At 46.0% G+C, this 23534-nt stretch overlaps 1 protein-coding gene across 1 annotated transcript; it reads right to left on the bottom strand.

Moving 5' to 3' along the window:
• Window positions 1-2096: 2096 nt before the first annotated feature.
• On the bottom strand, window positions 2097-22688 carry LOC147029308 (uncharacterized). Its single transcript, XM_085872073.1, has 3 exons — window positions 22546-22688; window positions 12239-12368; window positions 2097-2269 (listed from the first exon to the last, which is right to left on the bottom strand). The coding sequence occupies exons 1-3, from the start codon at window positions 22649-22651 to the stop codon at window positions 2152-2154; spliced, it is 354 nt and encodes a 117-aa protein (XP_085728199.1). The 5' UTR covers window positions 22652-22688; the 3' UTR covers window positions 2097-2151.
• Window positions 22689-23534: the final 846 nt, after the last annotated feature.

Below are 23534 nucleotides of genomic sequence, written 5' to 3'. Positions count from 1 at the left end.
AACAATATTGAGCCACAAATACGTTACAAATGGAAAATACAAAACCGAGAAGTTTCCATCAGGGCTCACCATGATCTTTGACCTCTCTGTATGAAATAACTGGCAGGATTTCAGAGTTTAAAATTTTTAACGAGATAATGCAGATTGTCAGCGATCTAAAACCGAATAGAAATCGTTTCATTGACAGATGGGAGCGAAATCCATTTTCTGATCTCAGGTTACAGTTGAACAACGCACCTGTATTTTTAAACTTTGACTTAATTTTGCATTCGGCATCGCCCAGCACATTTAATTTTATTTTTTTTACTAACTTTTAAGAAAATGGGCCAAAAGGGCCGGAATCGCACTTTGGGCTCAGTTAATGCCTGCACATATGTGTCTAGTATATGGCTGTCAATTTTCATCCAATTCTGTTCACAAATAATGGAGAAATAGACGTTCAAATGAACTGTACACAAGAAAAGAGAGAACGTGAGCGGTGCTTAGACCCCGTCGGGTGGAAGACCCCACTCGGGGTAAAAAGTTCAGTTTGATAAGTTGGGACACTGAGGTTATCTAACATTGCACGACAGGGGTGTGTTCCATTACCAATAAACTTACCAAGCCAGTCGTTTCGTATCAACCGCTTTGCAAGTGATCGAGGCGAAAGGTGGAGGGGGGGGGGGGTGTTGACAAATGGAGCAAGCGATCAAGGGTGTGGTGGGGTGGGGGAGGGTGCTGGGCAAGCGAACAGGGTGGGGGAGGGTGGATGGAGCAGGGGTGCTTGGCAAGTAATCAAGGTGGGGGAGGGTGCTTGGCAAGCGATCAAGGGTGGGGGGTGCTTGGCAAGCGATCAAGGGTGGGGGAGGGAGGGGGTGCTTCACAAGCGATCAAGGTGGGGGAGGATGGGGGTGCTTGGCAGGCGATCAAGGTGGGGGAGGGGTGTGCTTGGCAAGCGATCAAGGTGGGGGAGGGAGAGGGTGTGCTTGGCAAGCGATCAAGGTGGGGGAGGGTGGATGGAGCGGGGGTGCTTGGCAAGCGATCAAGTTGGGGGAGTGGGTGGAGGGAGGGGCAGGGTGCTTGGCAAGTGATCAAGGTGGGGGAGGGTGGATGGAGCGGGGTGCTTGGCAAGTGATCAAGGTGGGGGAGGGTGGATGGAGCGGGGGTGCTTGACAAGCGATCAAGGTGAGGGAAGGAGGGGGTGCTTGGCAAGCAATCAAGGTGGGGGAGGGGTGCTTGGCAGGTGATCAAGGTGGTGGGGGTGGAGGGAGGGGGGTGGTCCTTGACAAACGGTCAGCAAGCCGTTTACTCAGGGAACCGGGAACACACCCAATCATGTTAGCCAAATGGCCGCTGCAGTTGATCACAAACGCTTTGTGGTTATTTCTTCAATTATTATGTCACAGAGGACGAAATTGAAACGTGCAGTTCATACATTAATTATTACTTCCACTTTCATCCGAATTCTTTGGAATTTACAAACATGGTCTGGAGTTGCAGGGATCTGTTTTTGCAACTTTATATACAGAGTGGTTATGTTTGCTGATTTACAAGCAGATGGCAGATGACCTTGAGCAAATGAGAGGGTGATGAGAACAGAGAGAGGGTGAGTAAGAGCAGCAGAGCAGGTTTTTAGGACACGTGGGCTGATGCCGTCTGGATCGGTTACAGAATCAGACGAGGTGAGACAGCAAACTCTCCCCTTGTCGGAAGAAAAAGACACAGAGTCCAGGGACAGCTGGATCTGGGTCCGTCTGGAATAAGGGGAATAAAGGGGTCCAAAACCATAAAGGGGTTTTTCGACCCTTTTTGACTTTTTGGAGAATTTGAGAAACTTTTCCTTCATGTCGGTTTCTGATTCCACAAAACTAACACACAGAGTAAATTATTGTTCATTTTGGGATTGGGATGTCACTTCATCTCCCCCAACCCCCAACTTTTCAATCACAATCGACGCCCTTTATCAAGATATCTATTTTTGTGAAACGTTTGATATTTGAATCACACTTGGTGTGTTCACCGATCACGACTTGCTAATGATATCCAAAACACGAGAAATTTAACATGGAATACTCTACCTGTTCACTCTGCCATCAAACCAAAAACGTATTTCACAAACGACAAAAAAACTAACAAGTCCGATCGTGTTGTGGACCTTACCTGGGTACGTTGTTATCTCTTGCAGTCCCTTCTGAGCTGCTGCGGTGTTTGTGATGTTCCACGACCGATGACAAGCATGAACACCGACCACGATGAGGATCCCCATGTCTCGTGCACGTCGATCCACCAACTGGCGAGGTAATGATACAGCTCTGTCTTCAGTGCTCCACATTGTTGGAATTCTCATTGTGACGTCACACTGGAAGGTGACCACGCCCCCTACTTTGCATTATTTATTTTGGTTCTCTCAACCTATTCTGTACATATAGCTTTTTTCTCCTATTTACCTCTTTTGGTGAAAACCATGTGGCCCAAGGTTGATGAACAACACGAGTCTTTCGTCCTTCAAATCTTTTACACCAATAAGTGCAGAAACGTGTTCAGTTACCGAGATGTGGAACTGAGTGTTGACCCAACTCTTGTATTATTGGAATCACGGGCTACTCTGTGACGTCATCGATGAAACCATGTCGAGCATCACGTGATGTTTGAAAACCTTGATGCATGGAAACTCGGCAAGAACATTAAAAATGACCTCATTCACCCATTTGGCCACTTAGACGGAGAAAATATCGCGAATGTTTGATGAAGGAGGCACGAATGGCCGGTGATCGGTAATATGAAATTATAACGGATCATGAACATCTCGTGGAACTCGAGCACCGTGACCGTGACGTTCGTGCCGAGCAGGTTTCCATGGCACCTGATATCGGTATTTTATTAATAAACGTCTGATCGAACTTGGTGAGAAAAAGATACTGAAGAGGAAGCTGTGCTCCACCTCCTCGAGTCGAATGTTCGAACACAATACGATACAATACGATTACACTGGGCTGCATTTAAAATATTTTTTTCAGAGGTCTAGGTTTTCTCAACGGTCCTTATATGTTTTTTGCATGCTGAATTCAGAAATGTATCAAATTTCGCTCAATCAGGTCAAGTTTTTATGATATCTCAATTTTAAGGAAAAAAAAATAATCAAAATTTTCGTTTTTTTAATTAGCATTTTTTAAATTCAAAATCAGACTTACATTGACTGAAAATGTACAAACTATACATATAATGACACAAGTAAACTTAATGTGGAAGAAAGTGCCTTCTCAATTACTCTCATTTCAATTTCAGAAAAATATAGATAAATCGTTGTTTCTGGCAACACCCAACTTCAGTCACTCCAGCAGCTGCGTGGCTCAGTCTGGTGTGAGCTGTCCACTTAGGTGCACGTGAGCGGCAGTACGTCCTGCGTAGTGTCCTCCTTACTATAACATTACTGTGATTCACGATGAATCGAAAATGCAAGAATAACCCAAACAAGTTCTGCTATATCTGTGGTTAAGTGACCATGCCAGACCGGCAGTCTAACATCACACTTTTTGTAAGGAAAAGCTATCACGCATACTTTGGAATTAAACTTGGTGACCAGGACAAAGCCTTTGCCCCTCACATATGCTGCAAAACATGCGTTGAGAGTCTGTGGCACTGGAGCCACAAGAAGATTGATTGTCTGCCTTTTGGTATCCCAATGGTGTGGAGGGAGGAAAGAGATCATACTAATGACTGTTATTTCTGTATGACAAACCTACAAGATGAGTTTTTCAATTTTGTTTGAGTTTCACTTTATGTTTAATAAATTCTCAAACATTCTAAATTGTTTAACTTTATATATCATGTCACCCCCTTGACGGTATGTCAATCTCTTTCATTTTAGGCATAAATCGAAAAAACAAGCAACACTTAAAGTATCCAGATGTGCCACCTGCCATTAAACCAGTGCCTCATGGACCAGGAATTCCAATTCCAGCACCGCCCGAAAATTGCAGACATTCGGCGTCCGATTCCGATGAACAAATGGAAGATGGTGACATATCTGGTACATATCAACCTACGGGCGAGACAAGTCAACCCAAACTCTTTAGCCAAGCGGAGTTGAACGACTTGACACGAGATTTGTGTTTGTCCAAAGAATCTGCTCAGTTGCTAGGGTCATGACTTCGTGAAAATCGTTTGTTAGCTCCTGAAACTACATCCTTCTGGTACCGCAGGCGTGAATAAGAGTTTCGAGAATATTTTAGTTCGGACGATGAAGTTTCTCTGGTTTACTGTAGCAACATCACCGGCCTCATTGCAGCGATGGGTTTAGCGTATGATCCTACAGAATGGCGGCTCTTCATCGACTCCTCAAGTAGAAGCTTGAAAGCAGTACTACTCTTCAATGGCAACAAGATCGCGTCTGTTCCGGTGGGTCACTCGGTACAGATGACTGAGAACTATAGTAACATGGAACATTTGCTAACTGCTTTGAAGTACAAATATCACAATTGGATGATTTGCGGAGACCGAAAGGTATGTTGGCGTCAACCTCGTTACATATATTTTTCTACTTTATTTATTGAAATATTCTTAACATGGATTAAAATTTTAATAAACTGGAATAACAAAATTTAAAACAAATATATGTGTTCTTTATTATTTATAGGTTGTGTCCATGGTGCTGGGTCTCCAAGGTGGCTACACCAAATACCCTGCTTTCTCTGTCTGTGGGACAGCCGAGCAGACAAGCAGCACTATGTACAACGCAACTGGCCAAAAAGATCTGGCCTGAAACCAGGTTCTCACAACGTTGTGTCACACGCTCTTGTGAATCCTCAGAAGATTCTACTTCCACCACTGCACACCAAGCTCGGACTTATGAAGAATTTTGTCAAAGCACTGAACAAAGAAGGTCGAGCTTTCGCTTTCCTGAACAAGAAATTTCCTCACGTAAGTGAGGCCAAACCGAAAGCAGGCATTTTTGATGGCCCTTAAGGCCCGGTCACACCTTGACGTTTCAGCCAACGTATGCCGATTTTTGAAATTTTTTTCTAAAACGCTGGCACACGTTGAATACGTTATGGGTAAGTTTTGATAACATTGAGAGCACGCTGAAAAACACTGCCATACGTCGTTGTACGTTGGCTTTAAACGTTGTACTTTTCGGTTGTCCTCAAATTTTTTCATGCTTGAAATTTCACGACGTATGCCGGCGTATGACTCACACGTTCCGCTACGCTGGCCACAAGTTGTATGCACGGTCTGCGATCGTTGACAGACGTCAACACATGCTACTTGTAAGTTAATCATAAGTTGAGACACGCCGAGGTAATGTTTAGTGTACCCGAAACTTATTTCTAACCTATGATTAACGTGTTGTTGGCACGTTACGCGATCGTTGCCACACATCGACAGACGTTACTTTTAAGTTACTCATAGGCTGAAAGACGTCGGTATAATGGATCGTCCTTGCATCAGCGTCCACGGCCACGGCCAGGACACTTATTTGCAGCATTCTTCAAATTTTTCTTCGGCATGACGAGGATGTTCACACTTCGATGTCTGGCTTGGCTATGATTCCAATTGTCCATCGGCAGTGTCTATTTAAAATAGTCGAGTTTGAGCGTTTTAACACATTCAGAAGAAACGCTTCAAATTTCAAAACCCCAGCGTCAAAAAACAAAGGCGAGTGACAGCAATTTAAATCGTTCATTGTAAACAATGAAAATAGCTGAGTGGTGCCGTTTAAAAGTCGTTGAGTGCAAAAAAAAAAATCCAATTGTTGAGCGCAAGCGTCTACTTTCAATAGTGGAGATGCAGCCATTTAAATCGTTGAGTGGCAGCCTATGAACCTACCCGTGGACACGCGGACGCAAGGACGATCCATCATAACCCACACCCTCCCCCTCACACTCACCTACTACTGCCAACATGAACAAACTACGACTAATACTAATACTAATACTAATACTGATACTGATGACATGGACATCGACTCAGAAAGGAACTCGAAAACACTGTTGGGTTCCCCTTTTATGAGCAGCATTTTTATATACCAATTCCCAAAACTGCTGGGAACACGTCTTTATATGGCAGTTGTAACCTAGAAACACGTTCATTTATTTTTTTTTTTGTCGACCGGAAGACGTCATTAGAATACGTCTACATACGTCGATGTGTGTTGGGACTACGTAAAGAATTGGTTCAAAGCACGTCAAACATAAGTTAGAAATAAGTTTCGCGTAAAAAAGACATTACCGCGACGTGTTTCGACTTATGAGTAGCTTATAAGTAACGTTTGTGGACGTGTGTAAGCGTCCACATATCGTGTGTAAAACTTATCCCCATCGCATGCGGAACGTGTGTCATACGCCGAGTACGTCGTAAAATATTGAACATCTTTAAAATATCTTGAGGTACTCTACTTACTACGACGTACGATAGCGTACTTTAGCGTTGTACTCACGTATACCAAACTTACTCATACCGTATTTGACGTGCCCCAACGTTTTAGACACATTTTTCTTCGGTCGGCATACGCTGGCAAGATCGCCAAGGTGTGACCGCGATGTTGACACTTCCATTTCTACGGCAGTTATGATTTGAATCGTTGTGCGTCAGCCTTTTAATAGGCTACGTCACGACATCATCGGCGATGCGTGCAACGCGCTATGCCGAAGTTAGACTATCGTTGGGCATCGGTTGTGTAGGCCGACAACAGGTCAGCATTCGTTGGTATAAGTTATCTATAACACAACGAAACGTTCTGTGTCCATTACTCATATGTTATGCATACGACCAACTCGTTATGAATACGTCCGAATCTTAAAAAAAAAAAACATCAAAAGTTCAACGTCAGCCAGCGTTTTACATACATTTTAATACGTTGCCATCGCTGGCTAAAACGTCAAGGTGTGACCGGGCCTTTAGATCAGGGAGCTTATGAAAGATCCTAAATTCGACGAAAGTATGGAGAGCAATGAGAGGAATGCCTGGCTCTCATTCAAATCCATTGTGACAAACTTTCTGGGCAATCACCGAAGTCCAGAGTATGAATGTGTTGTGGAAGGGCTCCTGCAGAGCTTCCAGGCTCTTGGTGCACGCATGTCCATAAAGATGCATTTTCTCAGCTCGCATTTAGACTACTTTCCAGAAAACTGTGGTGATGTCAGCGAGGAGCAAGGAGAACGGTTTCACCAGGATATTCGAGTGATGGAAGAGAGGTACCAGGGCCGATGGGATGTCAACATGCTTGCAGACTACTGTTGGTGCCTCAAGAGAGATGTTACAGATGCGAAACGCAGACGAAAATCTTTGCGAAAGCCATTTATTCCACATTAATTGTTTTCCTTCGTCTTTTTAATGTTGAATTTCACATTAACGGTACTTGTGCGTCATTTTTTATAGACTGTAGTTTGTACATTTTCTGTCAATGTAAGTCCGATTTGGAATTTTAAAAATGCTAATTAAAAAAGCAAAAAATTTTGATTATTTTTGCCTTAAAATTGAGATAGCCTCAATGTCTTGCCGTACACGTCTCCGTCACCCCATGTCATCCATAAAAACTTGACCTGATTGAGCGAAATGAAATACATTTCCAAATTCAGCATGCAAAAAGCATATGAGGACCGTTGAGAAAACCTAGACCTCTGAAATGACGCAGACCAGTGTCATGAATTTGTGTCCCAGTGTTACTCCACATGAAATGATCGGTATCATGAAGTGTGACGAGTGTGATGGAAAATGGAATGTGTTCATGACATTCCTTATTGATACCGGTTCAACGTCCACCAGTAGATCAAGTCCTGTGATGTGGGAATATTTCATCAGAACACATGACAAAGACTTCACACCAAAGATGCCATCTTGCTCCACCTGGCTAACAACCTGACCCCAACAAGCTCCTGAACCAGTTCCGTTGGTGCCCCTCTGCTGTCTCCTCGACTGCTGCGGACATCAAACTGTTTTCTCTAGAGTAGTTTTGTCTGCACACGAACGGATCAGCGATTTTGGAAGGTTTATCTCAGATCCTGTTGGAGGTATTTAAACTCAATGTTTGAGAAACCTCGAGTGTGTTACAATATTTTTAACAAAAGTATCAATTTCACATTTTGCTGAATCAAGTATGTTCCACTCAAAGCCTTCCAAATCGGTTTGCCAGGAGAACCCAAGAGGGTACACGATTGTCCACAATATTGTTACGAATTTGGTATTCAATTGCACACAACATACAGGTTCCCTGAGTCAGCTATGTCACGAAGTGCATGTTCCCTAGATAGCTCACCTTTCATTGTTGAAATGTTCAGAGATCGATTAGATGCGCTGCGGATCGATTTAATAGTTAGGGAACGAAACAATGGAGACGTCCCTCCCCCCCTCTTCTGCGAAGAGGAAGAAGAACCCTGTGGTGACGTCAACAACTCCCTCCCACCCGTGGTTGGGCGGGGGGTAGATCACGAGGGCATGAGTCACGCCGAGTGTGGGGGAGGGGGTGCAAACGATAAGGAGGAGATCCTTTCTTTGTTCGTGTGGGAGTCCCGTGGTAGGGCTGAGTTCGTGGGCTGAGTTCGTGGGAGTCCCATGGTAGGGCTGAGTTCGTGGGCTGAGTTCATGGGAGTCCCGTGGCAGAGTTCGTGAAGAGTCCCGTTCTGAGTCCCGTGTGCAGAGTTTGTGTGCTGAGTCCCGTGGGAGGAGTAAGCTTTTTTGCTTCGGAGAGAGCAGTCGTTCAGCAGGCCATCGGGTCCTGCAGGCCATCGGGTCCTGCTTGGCTTGAGGCCTTCGGAAGCTTTTGCTTCGGCTGGCTCAGTGAGCTTCGGCTGCTGCTTTGTTTTGGAAGGAACTTGAGCCGGTTGTTTGGCTCGAGCTGCGAGTGGAGGCTTCTTCCTCTCCTTCCGCTCCTTCCTCTTCTTCTTGGTTCGTGGAGCTTTTTGTTCTCCATTTTGTTTCCCGGCTTGGTGCGACACATCGGCCTCTTCTTGGAGTTGGATCCTCGGGGAAGCGACGATCGACAGGAAGGATTGGCGCCTCGTCTCACAGGCACGTGTTGAGAAGCACGGGAGGATTTGCGGGAGCACGGGAAGGATTGCGGCGATTGGATCCAGCTCGCTCTCGCTGGAGCCCGGGTCCGGACAAGTTGAAGACCACACGAGGTGGAAAGGTTCGAGTTAGGCTCTGAGTTTCAGCTCACCTGTCCTCCGAGCTGGAGCTCGTGATTAAAGGCCTCAGCCACCGTTTCGTGTGTGTGTGTGTGTGTGTGTGTGTGTGTGTGTGTGTGTGTGTGTGTGTGTGTGTGCGTGTGTGTGTGTGTGTGTGTGTGTGTGCATGCGCGCGCGCGTGCGTACGTGTGTCCGTGGGCCCGTCTAATAAGTTGGAACTGCTGTAAAGTGTAAATGACTGTACATAATAAGTAGACGGTTGTAGTTCTTTTGTCGTGCTTTTGTTGCTTGTATAATTGCATACGTGTTTTGCCTTATTTAATTGCATACGTGTTTCATTATAATAAATGTCCTTGTGTGAATGTAAACCTGCTCGTTGCGTCCATTCCCTCATTGACTGAATATTTCGTGTGTTGGGAGTTTGAAAGCCGTTGGTTTGCCGTAATAGGGGGACATTTGGACCGACGGTTCTCGGCGATTACGCCGCTCGGAATCGCACACGGACAAGCTCGCCTCTGCGGTTTGTTCCGTACGAGTTCCGTCGAGGGTGGAATACCCCGGTAGTTGGATCACGTGGGTATTTAGGTAAATTGAAGATTGGCAATCGACCCTACCCCACGTGATCTGCCGATTGGCGTATTTCGGTTCTTGTACAAGGACCCGTCGCTTGGAGTTATCCGGGCGGCGATCTACATTCCGGGTGATCGGTCAGGCCGACTCGACTTGCGGCTCCGTTTCGAGCGGTCGGTTGGCGGCTGACGCCCGGCCCGTAACAATATTGAGCCACAAATACGTTACAAATGGAAAATACAAAACCGAGAAGTTTCCATCAGGGCTCACCATGATCTTTGACCTCTCTGTATGAAATAACTGGCAGGATTTCAGAGTTTAAAATTTTTAACGAGATAATGCAGATTGTCAGCGATCTAAAACCGAATAGAAATCGTTTCATTGACAGATGGGAGCGAAATCCATTTTCTGATCTCAGGTTACAGTTGAACAACACACCTGTATTTTTAAACTTTGACTTAATTTTGCATTGGGCATCGCCCAGCACATTTAATTTTATTTTTTTTAATAACCTTTAAGAAAATGGGCCCAAAGGGCCGGAATCGCAGTTTGGGCTCAGTTAATGCCTGCACATATGTGTCTAGTATATGGCTGTCAATTTTCATCCAATTCTGTTCACAAATAATGGAGAAATAGACGTTCAAATGAACTGTACACAAGAAAAGAGAGAACGTGAGCGGTGCTTAGACCCCGTCGGGTGGAAGACCCCACTCGGGGTAAAAAGTTCAGTTTGATAAGTTGGGACACTGAGGTTATCTAACATTGCACGACAGGGGTGTGTTCCATTACCAATAAACTTACCAAGCCAGTCGTTTCGTATCAACCGCTTTGCAAGTGATCGAGGCGAAAGGTGGAGGGGGGGGGGTGTTTGGCAAGCGATCAAGGTGGGGGAGGGTGGATGGAGCGGGGGTGCTTGGCAAGTAATCAAGGTGGGGGAGGGTGCTTGGCAAGCGATCAAGGGTGGGGGGTGCTTGGCAAGCGATCAAGGTGAGGGAGGGACGGGGTGCTTGGCAAGCGATCAAGGTGGGGGAGGGTGGAGGGAGGGGGTGCTTGGCAAGCCATCAAGGGGGTGGTGGGGTGGGGGAGGGTGCTTGGCAAGCGATCAAGGTGGGGGAGGGTGGAGGGAGCGGGGGTGCTTGGCAAGTAATCAAGGTGGGGGAGGGTGCTTGGCAAGCCATCAAGGGGGTGGTGGGGTGGGGCAGGGTGCTTGGCAAGCGATCAAGGTCGGTGAGGGTGGATGGAGCGGGGGTGCTTAGCAAGCGATCAAGGTGGGTGAGGATGGGGGTGCTTGGCAGGCGATCAAGGTGGGGGAGGGGTGTGCTTGGCAAGCGATCAAGGTGGGGGAGGGTGCTTGGTAAGTGATGAAGGTGGGGGAGGGAGGGGGTGCTTCACAAGCGATCAAGGTGGGGGAGGATGGGGGTGCTTGGCAGGCGATCAAGGTGGGGGAGGGGTGTGCTTGGCAAGCGATCAAGTTGGGGGAGGGAGGGGGTGCTTGGCAAGCAATCAAGGTGGGGGAGGGGTGCTTGGCAGGTGATCAAGGTGGGGGAGGGTGGAGGGAGGGGCAGGGTGCTTGGCAAGTGATCAAGGTGAGGGAGGGAGGAGGGTGCTTGGCAAGCAATCAAGGTGGGGGAGGGGGTGCTTGGCAGGTGATCAAGGTGGGGGAGGGTGGAGGGAGGGGGGTGGTCCTTGACAAACGGTCAGCAAGCCGTTTACTCAGGGAACCGGGAACACACCCAATCATGTTAGCCAAATGGCCGCTGCAGTTGATCACAAACGCTTTGTGGTTATTTCTTCAATTATTATGTCACAGAGGACGAAATTGAAACGTGCAGTTCATACATTAATTGTTACTTCCACTTTCATCCGAATTCTTTGGAATTTACAAACATGGTCTGGAGTTGCAGGGATCTGTTTTTGCAACTTTATATACAGAGTGGTTATGTTTGCTGATTTACAAGCAGATGGCAGATGACCTTGAGCAAATGAGAGGGTGATGAGAACAGAGAGAGGGTGAGTAAGAGCAGCAGAGCAGGTTTTTAGGACACGTGGGCTGATGCCGTCTGGATCGGTTGCAGAATCAGACGAGGTTAGACAGCAAACTCTCACCTTGTCGGAAGAAAAAGACACAGAGTCCAGGGACAGCTGGATCTGGGTCCGTCTGGAATAAGGGGAATAAAGGGGTCCAAAACCATAAAGGGGTTTTTCGACCCTTTTTGACTTTTTGGAGAATTTGAGAAACTTTTCCTTCATGTCGGTTTCTGATTCCACAAAAGTAACACACAGGGTAAATTATTGTTCATTTTGGGATTGGGATGTCACTTCATCTCCCCCAACCCCCAACTTTTCAATCACAATCGACGCCCTTGATCAAGAAAGCTATTTTTGTGAAACGTTTGATATTTGAATCACACTTGGTGTGTTCACCGATCACGACTTGTTAATGATATCCAAAACACGAGAAATTTAACATGGAATACTCTACCTGTTCACTCTGCCATCAAACCAAAAACGTATTTCACAAACGACAAAAAAACTAACAAGTCCGATCGTGTTGTGGACCTTACCTGGGTACGTTGTTATCTCTTGCAGTCCCTTCTGAGCTGCTGCAGTGTTTGTGATGTTCCACGACCGATGACAAGCATGAACTCCGACCACGATGAGGATCCCCATGTCTCGTGCACGTCGATCCACCAACTGGCGAGGTAATGATACAGCTCTGTCTTCAGTGCTCCACATTGTTGGAATTCTCATTGTGACGTCACACTGGAAGGTGACCACGCCCCCTCCTTTGCATTATTTATTTTGGTTCTCTCAACCTATTCTGTACATAATAGTTTTTTTCTCCTATTTACCTATTTTGGTGAAAACCATGTGGCCCAAGGTTGATGAACAACACGAGTCTTTCGTCCTTCAAATCTTTTACACCAATAAGTGCAGAAACGTGTTCAGTTACCGAGATGTGGAACTAAGTGTTGACCCAACTCTTGTATTATTGGAATCACGGGCTACTCTGTGATGTCATCGATGAAACTTCATGTCGAGCATCACGTGATGTTTGAAAACCTTGATGCATGGAAACTCGGCAAGAACATTAAAAATGACCTCATTCACCCATTTGGCCACTTCGACGGAGAAAATATCGCGAATGTTTGATGAAGGAGGCACGAATGGCCGGTGATCGGTAATATGAAATTATAACGGATCATGAACATCTCGTGGAACTCGAGCACCGTGACCGTGACGTTCGTGCCGAGCAGGTTTCCATGGCACCTGATATCAGTATTTTATTAATAAACGTCTGATCGAACTTGGTGAGAAAAAGATACTGAAGAGGAAGCTGTGCTCCACCTCCTCGAGTCGAATGTTCGAACACAATACGATACAATACGATTACACTGGGCTGCTTTTGAAATATTTTTTTCAGAGGTCTAGGTTTTCTCAACGGTCCTAATATGTTTTTTGCATGCTGAATTCAGAAATGTATCAAATTTCGCTCAATCAGGTCAAGTTTTTATGATATCTCAATTTTAAGGAAAAAAAAAATAATCAAAATTTTCGTTTTTTTAATTAGCATTTTTTAAATTCAAAATCAGACTTACATTGACAGAAAATGTACAAACTATACATATAATGACACAAGTAAAGTTAATGTGGAAGAAAGTCCCTTCTCAATTACTTTCATTTCAATTTCAGAAAAATATAGATAAATCGTTGTTTCTGGCAACACCCAACTTCAGTCACTCCAGCAGCTGCGTGGCTCAGTCTGGTGTGAGCTGTCCACTTAGGTGCACGTGAGCGGCAGTACGTCCTGCGTAGTGTCCTCCTTACTATAACATTACTGTGATTCACGATGAATCGAAAATGCAAGAATAACCCAAACAAGTTCTGCTATATCTGTGGTTAAGTGACCATGCCAGACCGGCAGTCTAACATCACACTTTTTGTAAGGAAAAGCTATCACGCATACTTTGGAATTAAACTTGGTGACCAGGACAAAGCCTTTGCCCCTCACATATGCTGCAAAACATGCGTTGAGAGTCTGTGGCACTGGAGCCACAAGAAGATTGAGTGTCTGCCTTTTGGTATCCCAATGGTGTGGAGGGAGGAAAGAGATCATACTAATGACTGTTATTTCTGTATGACAAACCTACAAGATGAGTTTATCAATTTTGTTTGAGTTTAACTTTATGTTTAATAAATTCTCAAACATTCTAAATTGTTTAACTTTATATATCATGTCACCCCCTTGACGGTATGTCAATCTCTTTCATTTTAGGCATAAATCGAAAAAACAAGCAACACTTAAAGTATCCAGATGTGCCACCTGCCATTAAACCAGTGCCTCATGGACCAGGAATTCCAATTCCAGCACCGCCCGAAAATTGCAGACATTCGGCGTCCGATTCCGATGAACAAATGGAAGATGGTGACATATCTGGTACATAGCAACCTACGGGCGAGACAAGTCAACCCAAACTCTTTAGCCAAGCGGAGTTGAACGACTTGACACGAGATTTGTGTTTGTCCAAAGAATCTGCTCAGTTGCTAGGGTCATGACTTCGTGAAAATCGTTTGTTAGCTCCTGAAACTACATCCTTCTGGTACCGCAGGCGTGAATAAGAGTTTCGAGAATATTTTAGTTCGGACGATGAAGTTTCTCTGGTTTACTGTAGCAACATCACCGGCCTCATTGCAGCGATGGGTTTAGCGTATGATCCTACAGAATGGCGGCTCTTCATCGACTCCTCAAGTAGAAGCTTGAAAGCAGTACTACTCTTCAATGGCAACAAGATCGCGTCTGTTCCGGTGGGTCACTCGGTACAGATGACTGAGAACTATAGTAACATGGAACATTTGCTAACTGCTTTGAAGTACAAATATCACAATTGGATGATTTGCGGAGACCGAAAGGTATGTTGGCGTCAACCTCGTGACATATATTTTTCTACTTTATTTATTGAAATATTCTTAACATGGATTAAAATTTTAATAAACTGGAATAACAAATTTTAAAACAAATATATGTGTTCTTTATTATTTATAGGTTGTGTCCATGGTGCTGGGTCTCCAAGGTGGCTACACCAAATACCCCTGCTTTCTCTGTCTGTGGGACAGCCGAGCAGACAAGCAGCACTATGTACAACGCAACTGGCCAAAAAGATCTGGCCTGAAACCAGGTTCCCACAACGTTGTGTCACACGCTCTTGTGAATCCTCAGAAGATTCTGCTTCCACCACTGCACACCAAGCTCGGACTTATGAAGAATTTTGTCAAAGCACTGAACAAAGAAGGTCGAGCTTTCACTTTCCTGAACAAGAAATCTCCTCACGTAAGTGAGGCCAAACCGAAAGCAGGCATTTTTGATGGCCCTTAAGGCCCGGTCACACCTTGACGTTTCAGCCAACGTATGCCGATTTTTAAATTTTTTTTCTAAAACGCTGGCACACGTTGAATACGTTATGGGTAAGTTTTGATAACATTGAGAGCACGCTGAAAAACACTGCCATACGTCGTTGTACGCTGGCTTTAAACGTTGTACTTTTCGGTTGTCCTCAAATTTTTTCATGCTTGAAATTTCACGACGTATGCCGGCGTATGACTCACACGTTCCGCTACGCTGGCCACAAGTTGTATGCACGGTCTGCGATCGTTGACAGACCTCAACACATGCTACTTGTAAGTTAATCATAAGTTGAGACACGCCGAGGTAATGTTTAGCGTACCCAGAACTTATTTCTAACCTATGATTAACGTGTTGTTGGCACGTTACGCGATCGTTGCCACACATCGACAGACGTTACTTTTAAGTTACTCATAGGCTGAAAGACGTCGGTATAATGGATCGTCCTTGCATCAGCGTCCACGGCCACGGCCAGGACACTTATTTGCAGCATTCTTCAAACTTTTCTTCGGCATGACGAGGATGTTCACACTTCGATGTCTAGCTTGGCTATGATTCCAATTGTCCATCGGCAGCGTCTATTTAAAATAGTCGAGTTTGAGCGTTTTAACACGTTCAGAAGAAACGCTTCAAATTTCAAAACCTCAGCGTCAAAAAACAAAGGCGAGTGACAGCAATTTAAATCGTTCATTGAAAACAATGAAAATAGTTGAGTGGTACCGTTTAAAAGTCGTTGAGTGCAAAAAAAAAAATCCAATTGTTGAGCGCAAGCGTCTACTTTCAATAGTGGAGATGCAGCCATTTAAATCGTTGAGTGGCAGCCTATGAACCTACCCGTGGACACGCGGACGCAAGGACGATCCATCATAACCCACACCCTCCCCCTCACACTCACCTACTACTGCCAACATGAACAAACTACGACTAATACTAATACTAATACTAATACTGATACTGATGACATGGACATCGACTCAGAAAGGAACTCGAAAACACTGTTGGGTTCCCCTTTTATGAGCAGCATTTTTATATACCAATTCCCAAAACTGCTGGGAACACGTCTTTATATGGCAGTTGTAACCTAGAAACACGTTCATTTATTTTTTTTTTGTCGACCGGAAGACGTCATTAGAATACGTCTACATACGTCGATGTGTGTTGGGACTACGTAAAGAATTGGTTCAAAGCACGTCAAACATAAGTTAGAAATAAGTTTCGCGTAAAAAAGACATTACCGCGACGTGTTTCGACTTATGAGTAGCTTATAAGTAACGTTTGTGGACGTGTGTAAAACTTATCCCCATCGCATGCGGAACGTGTGTCATACGCCGAGTACGTCGTAAAATATTGAACATCTTTAAAATTTCTTGAGGTACTCTACTTACTACGACGTACGATAGCGTACTTTAGCGTTGTACTCACGTATACCAAACTTATTCATACCGTATTTGACGTGCCCCAACGTTTTAGACACATTTTTCTTCGGTCGGCATACGCTGGCAAGATCGCCAAGGTGTGACCGCGATGTTGACACTTCCATTTCTACGGCAGTTATGATTTGAATCGTTGTGCGTCAGCCTTTTAATAGGCTACGTCACGACATCATCGGCGATGCGTGCAACGCGCTATGCCGAAGTTAGACTGTCGTTGGGCATCGGTTGTGTAGGCCGACAACAGGTTCAGCATTCGTTGGTATAAGTTATCTATAACACAACGAAACGTTCTGTGTCCATTACTCATATGTTATGCATACGACCAACTCGTTATGAATACGTCCGAATCTTAAAAAAAAAAACATCAAAAGTTCAACGTCAGCCAGCGTTTTACATACATTTTAATACGTTGCCATCGCTGGCTAAAACGTCAAGGTGTGACCGGGCCTTTAGATCAGGGAGCTTATGAAAGATCCTAAATTCGACGAAAGTATGGAGAGCAATGAGAGGAATGCCTGGCTCTCATTCAAATCCATTGTGACAAACTTTCTGGGCAATCACCGAAGTCCAGAGTATGAATGTGTTGTGGAAGGGCTCCTGCAGAGCTTCCAGGCTCTTGGTGCACGCATGTCCATAAAGATGCATTTTCTCAGCTCGCATTTAGACTACTTTCCGGAAAACTGTGGTGATGTCAGCGAGGAGCAAGGAGAACGGTTTCACCAGGATATTCGAGTGATGGAAGAGAGGTACCAGGGCCGATGGGATGTCAACATGCTTGCAGACTACTGTTGGTGCCTCAAGAGAGATGTTACAGATGCGAAACGCAGACGAAAATCTTTGCGAAAGCCATTTATTCCACATTAATTGTTTTCCTTCGTCTTTTTAATGTTGAATTTCACATTAACGGTACTTGTGCGTCATTTTTTATAGACTGTAGTTTGTACATTTTCTGTCAATGTAAGTCCGATTTGGAATTTTAAAAATGCTAATTAAAAAAGCAAAAAATTTTGATTATTTTTGCCTTAAAATTGAGATAGCCTCAATGTCTTGCTGAACACGTCTCCGTCACCCCATGTCATCCATAAAAACTTGACCTGATTGAGCGAAATGAAATACATTTCCAAATTCAGCATGCAAAAAGCATATGAGGACCGTTGAGAAAACCTAGACCTCTGAAATGACGCAGACCAGTGTCATGAATTTGTGTCCCAGTGTTACTCCACATGAAATGATTGGTATCATGAAGTGTGACGAGTGTGATGGAAAATGGAATGTGTTCATGACATTCCTTATTGATACCGGTTCAACGTCCACCAGTAGATCAAGTCCTGTGATGTGGGAATATTTCATCAGAACACGTGACAAAGACTTCACACCAAAGATGCCATCTTGCTCCACCTGGCTAACAACCTGACCCCAACAAGCTCCTGAACCAGTTCCGTTGGTGCCCCTCTGCTGTCTCCTCGACTGCTGCGGACATCAAACTGTTTTCTCTAGAGTAGTTTTGTCTGCACACGAACGGATCAGCGATTTTGGAAGGTTTATCTCAGATCCTGTTGGAGGTATTTAAACTCAATGTTTGAGAAACCTCGAGTGTGTTACAATATTTTTAACAAAAGTATCAATTTCACATTTTGCTGAATCAAGTATGTTCCACTCAAAGCCTTCCAAATCGGTTTGCCAGGAGAACCCAAGAGGGTACACAATTGTCCACAATATTGTTACGAATTTGGTATTCAATTGCACACAACATACAGGTTCCCTGAGTCAGCTATGTCACGAAGTGCATGTTCCCTAGATAGCTCACCTTTCATTGTTGAAATGTTCAGAGATCGATTAGATGCGCTGCGGATCGATTTAATAGTTAGGGAACGAAACAATGGAGACGTCCCTCCCCCCTCTTCTGCGAAGAGGAAGAAGAACCCTGTGGTGACGTCAACAACTCCCTCCCACCCGTGGTTGGGCGGGGGGTAGATCACGAGGGCATGAGTCACGCCGAGTGTGGGGGAGGGGGTGCAAACGATAAGGAGGAGATCCTTTCTTTGTTCGTGTGGGAGTCCCGTGGTAGGGCTGAGTTCGTGGGCTGAGTTCGTGGGAGTCCCATGGTAGGGCTGAGTTCGTGGGCTGAGTTCATGGGAGTCCCGTGGCAGAGTTCGTGAAGAGTCCCGTTCTGAGTCCCGTGTGCAGAGTTTGTGTGCTGAGTCCCGTGGGAGGAGTAAGCTTTTTTGCTTCGGAGAGAGCAGTCGTTCAGCAGGCCATCGGGTCCTGCAGGCCATCGGGTCCTGCTTGGCTTGAGGCCTTCGGAAGCTTTTTGCTTCGGCTGGCTCAGTGAGCTTCGGCTGCTGCTTTGTTTTGGAAGGAACTTGAGCCGGTTGTTTGGCTCGAGCTGCGAGTGGAGGCTTCTTCCTCTCCTTCCGCTCCTTCCTCTTCTTCTTGGTTCGTGGAGCTTTTTGTTCTCCATTTTGTTTCCCGGCTTGGTGCGACACATCGGCCTCTTCTTGGAGTTGGATCCTCGGGGAAGCGACGATCGACAGGAAGGATTGGCGCCTCGTCTCACAGGCACGTGTTGAGAAGCACGGGAGGATTTGCGGGAGCACGGGAAGGATTGCGGCGATTGGATCCAGCTCGCTCTCGCTGGAGCCCGGGTCCGGACAAGTTGAAGACCACACGAGGTGGAAAGGTTCGAGTTAGGCTCTGAGTTTCAGCTCACCTGTCCTCCGAGCTGGAGCTCGTGATTAAAGGCCTCAGCCACCGTTTCGTGTGTGTGTGTGTGTGTGTGTGTGTGTGTGTGTGTGTGTGTGTGTGTGTGTGTGTGCATGCGCGCGCGCGTGCGTACGTGTGTCCGTGGGCCCGTCTAATAAGTTGGAACTGCTGCAAAGTGTAAATGACTGTACATAATAAGTAGACGGTTGTAGTTCTTTTGTCGTGCTTTTGTTGCTTGTATAATTGCATACGTGTTTTGCCTTATTTAATTGCATACGTGTTTCATTATAATAAATGTCCTTGTGTGAATGTAAACCTGCTCGTTACGTCCATTCCCTCATTGACTGAATATTTCGTGTGTTGGGAGTTTGAAAGCCGTTGGTTTGCCGTAATAGGGAGACATTTGGACCGACGGTTCTCGGCGATTACGCCGCTCGGAATCGCACACGGACAAGCTCGCCTCTGCGGTTTGTTCCGTACGAGTTCCGTCGAGGGTGGAATACCCCGGTAGTTGGATCACGTGGGTATTTAGGTAAATTGAAGATTGGCAATCGACCCTACCCCACGTGATCTGCCGATTGGCGTATTTCGGTTCTTGTACAAGGACCCGTCGCTTGGAGTTATCCGGGCGGCGATCTACATTCCGGGTGATCGGTCAGGCCGACTCGACTTGCGGCTCCGTTTCGAGCGGTCGGTTGGCGGCTGACGCCCGGCCCGTAACAATATTGAGCCACAAATACGTTACAAATGGAAAATACAAAACCGAGAAGTTTCCATCAGGGCTCACCATGATCTTTGACCTCTCTGTATGAAATAACTGGCAGGATTTCAGAGTTTAAAATTTTTAACGAGATAATGCAGATTGTCAGCGATCTAAAACCGAATAGAAATCGTTTCATTGACAGATGGGAGCGAAATCCATTTTCTGATCTCAGGTTACAGTCGAACAACACACCTGTATTTTTAAACTTTGACTTAATTTTGCATTGGGCATCGCCCAGCACATTTAATTTTATTTTTTTAATAACTTTTAAGAAAATGGGCCAAAAGGGCCGTTTCTCGGCCCAAAGGGCCGGAATCGCACTTTGGGCTCAGTTAATGCCTGCACATATGTGTCTAGTATATGGCTGTCAATTTTCATCCAATTCTGTTCACAAATAATGGAGAAATAGACGTTCAAATGAACTGTACACAAGAAAAGAGAGAACGTGAGCGGTGCTTAGACCCCGTCGGGTGGAAGACCCCACTCGGGGTAAAAAGTTCAGTTTGATAAGTTGGGACACTGAGGTTATCTAACATTGCACGACAGGGGTGTGTTCCATTACCAATAAACTTACCAAGCCAGTCGTTTTGTATCAACCGCTTTGCAAGTGATCGAGGCGAAAGGGGGGGGGGGGGGGGTGTTTGGCAAGCGATCAAGGTGGGGGAGGGTGGATGGAGCGGGGGTGCTTGGCAAGTAATCAAGGTGGGGGAGGGTGCTTGGCAAGCGATCAAGGGTGGGGGGTGCTTGGCAAGCGATCAAGGTGAGGGAGGGACGGGGTGCTTGGCAAGCGATCAAGGTGGGGGAGGGTGGAAGGAGGGGGTGCTTGGCAAGCCATCAAGGGGGTGGTGGGGTGGGGGAGGGTGCTTGGCAAGCGATCAAGGTGGGGGAGGGTGGAGGGAGCGGGGGTGCTTGGCAAGTAATCAAGGTGGGGGAGGGTGCTTGGCAAGCGATCAAGGTGGGGGAGGGTGGAGGGAGGGGCAGGGTGCTTGGCAAGCGATCAAGGTCGGTGAGGGTGGATGGAGCGGGGGTGCTTAGCAAGCGGTCAAGGTGGGTGAGGATGGGGGTGCTTGGCAGGCGATCAAGGTGGGGGAGGGGTGTGCTTGGCAAGCGATCAAGGTGGGGGAGGGTGCTTGGTAAGTGATGAAGGTGGGGGAGGGAGGGGGTGCTTCACAAGCGATCAAGGTGGGGGAGGATGGGGGTGCTTGGCAGGCGATCAAGGTGGGGGAGGGGTGTGCTTGGCAAGCGATCAAGGTGGGGGAGGGAGGGGGTGTGCTTGGCAAGCAATCAAGTTGGGGGAGGGAGGGGGTGCTTGGCAAGCAATCAAGGTGGGGGAGGGGTGCTTGGCAGGTGATCAAGGTGGGGGAGGGTGGAGGGAGGGGCAGGGTGCTTGGCAAGTGATCAAGGTGAGGGAGGGAGGAGGGTGCTTGGCAAGCAATCAAGGTGGGGGAGGGGTGCTTGGCAGGTGATCAAGGTGGGGGAGGGTGGAGGGAGGGGCAGGGTGCTTGGCAAGTGATCAAGGTGAGGGAGGGAGGAGGATGCTTGGCAAGCAATCAAGGTGGGGGAGGGGGTGCTTGGCAGGTGATCAAGGTGGGGGAGGGTGGAGGGAGGGGGTGCTTGGCAAGCAATCAAGGTGGGGGAGGGGGTGCTTGGCAGGTGATCAAGGTGGGGGAGGGTGGAGGGAGGGGGGTGGTCCTTGACAAACGGTCAGCAAGCCGTTTACTCAGGGAACCGGGAACACACCCAATCATGTTAGCCAAATGGCCGCTGCAGTTGATCACAAACGCTTTGTGGTTATTTCTTCAATTATTATGTCACAGAGGACGAAATTGAAACGTGCAGTTCATACATTAATTGTTACTTCCACTTTCATCCGAATTCTTTGGAATTTACAAACATGGTCTGGAGTTGCAGGGATCTGTTTTTGCAACTTTATATACAGAGTGGTTATGTTTGCTGATTTACAAGCAGATGGCAGATGACCTTGAGCAAATGAGAGGGTGATGAGAACAGAGAGAGGGTGAGTAAGAGCAGCAGAGCAGGTTTTTAGGACACGTGGGCTGATGCCGTCTGGATCGGTTGGAGAATCAGACGAGGTTAGACAGCAAACTCTCACCTTGTCGGAAGAAAAAGACACAGAGTCCAGGGACAGCTGGATCTGGGTCCGTCTGGAATAAGGGGAATAAAGGGGTCCAAAACCATAAAGGGGTTTTTCGACCCTTTTTGACTTTTTGGAGAATTTGAGAAACTTTTCCTTCATGTCGGTTTCTGATTCCATAAAACTAACACACAGGGTAAATTATTGTTCATTTTGGGATTGGGATGTCACTTCATCTCCCCCAACCCCCAACTTTTCAATCACAATCGACGCCCTTTATCAAGAAAGCTATTTTTGTGAAACGTTTGATATTTGAATCACACTTGGTGTGTTCACCGATCACGACTTGTTAATGATATCCAAAACACGAGAAATTTAACATGGAATACTCTACCTGTTCACTCTGCCATCAAACCAAAAACGTATTTCACAAACGACAAAAAAACTAACAAGTCCGATCGTGTTGTGGACCTTACCTGGGTACGTTGTTATCTCTTGCAGTCCCTTCTGAGCTGCTGCGGTGTTTGTGATGTTCCACGACCGATGACAAGCATGAACACCGACCACGATGAGGATCCCCATGTCTCGTGCACGTCGATCCACCAACTGGCGAGGTAATGATACAGCTGTCTTCAGTGCTCCACATTGTTGGAATTCTCATTGTGACGTCACACTGGAAGGTGACCACGCCCCCTACTTTGCATTATTTATTTTGGTTCTCTCAACCTATTCTGTACATAATAGTTTTTTTCTCCTATTTACCTATTTTGGTGAAAACCATGTGGCCCAAGGTTGATGAACAACACGAGTCTTTCGTCCTTCAAATCTTTTACACCAATAAGTGCAGGAACGTGTTCAGTTACCGAGATGTGGAACTGAGTGTTGACCCAACTCTTGTATTATTGGAATCACGGGCTACTCTGTGACGTCATCGATGAAACTTCATGTCGAGCATCACGTGATGTTTGAAAACCTTGATGCATGGAAACTCGGCAAGAACATTAAAAATGACCTCATTCACCCATTTGGCCACTTCGACGGAGAAAATATCGCGAATGTTTGATGAAGGAGGCACGAATGGCTGGTGATCGGTAATATGAAATTATAACGGATCATGAACATCTCGTGGAACTCGAGCACCGTGACCGTGACGTTCGTGCCGAGCAGGTTTCCATGGCACCTGATATCGGTATTTTATTAATAAACGTCTGATCGAACTTGGTGAGAAAAAGATACTGAAGAGGAAGCTGTGCTCCACCTCCTCGAGTCGAATGTTCGAACACAATACGATACAATACGATTACACTGGGCTGCATTTGAAATATTTTTTTCAGAGGTCTAGGTTTTCTCAACGGTCCTAATATGTTTTTTGCATGCTGAATTCAGAAATGTATCAAATTTCGCTCAATCAGGTCAAGTTTTTATGATATCTCAATTTTAAGGAAAAAAAAAAATTATCAAAATT

The sequence above is a fragment of the Eptatretus burgeri genome, chromosome 3, assembly GCF_056783735.1.
Source record: "Eptatretus burgeri isolate ZD-2024b chromosome 3, Ebu_testis_v1, whole genome shotgun sequence".
Lineage (NCBI taxonomy): Eukaryota > Metazoa > Chordata > Myxini > Myxiniformes > Myxinidae > Eptatretus > Eptatretus burgeri.
This window is presented reverse-complemented; position numbering and strand designations above follow the sequence as displayed.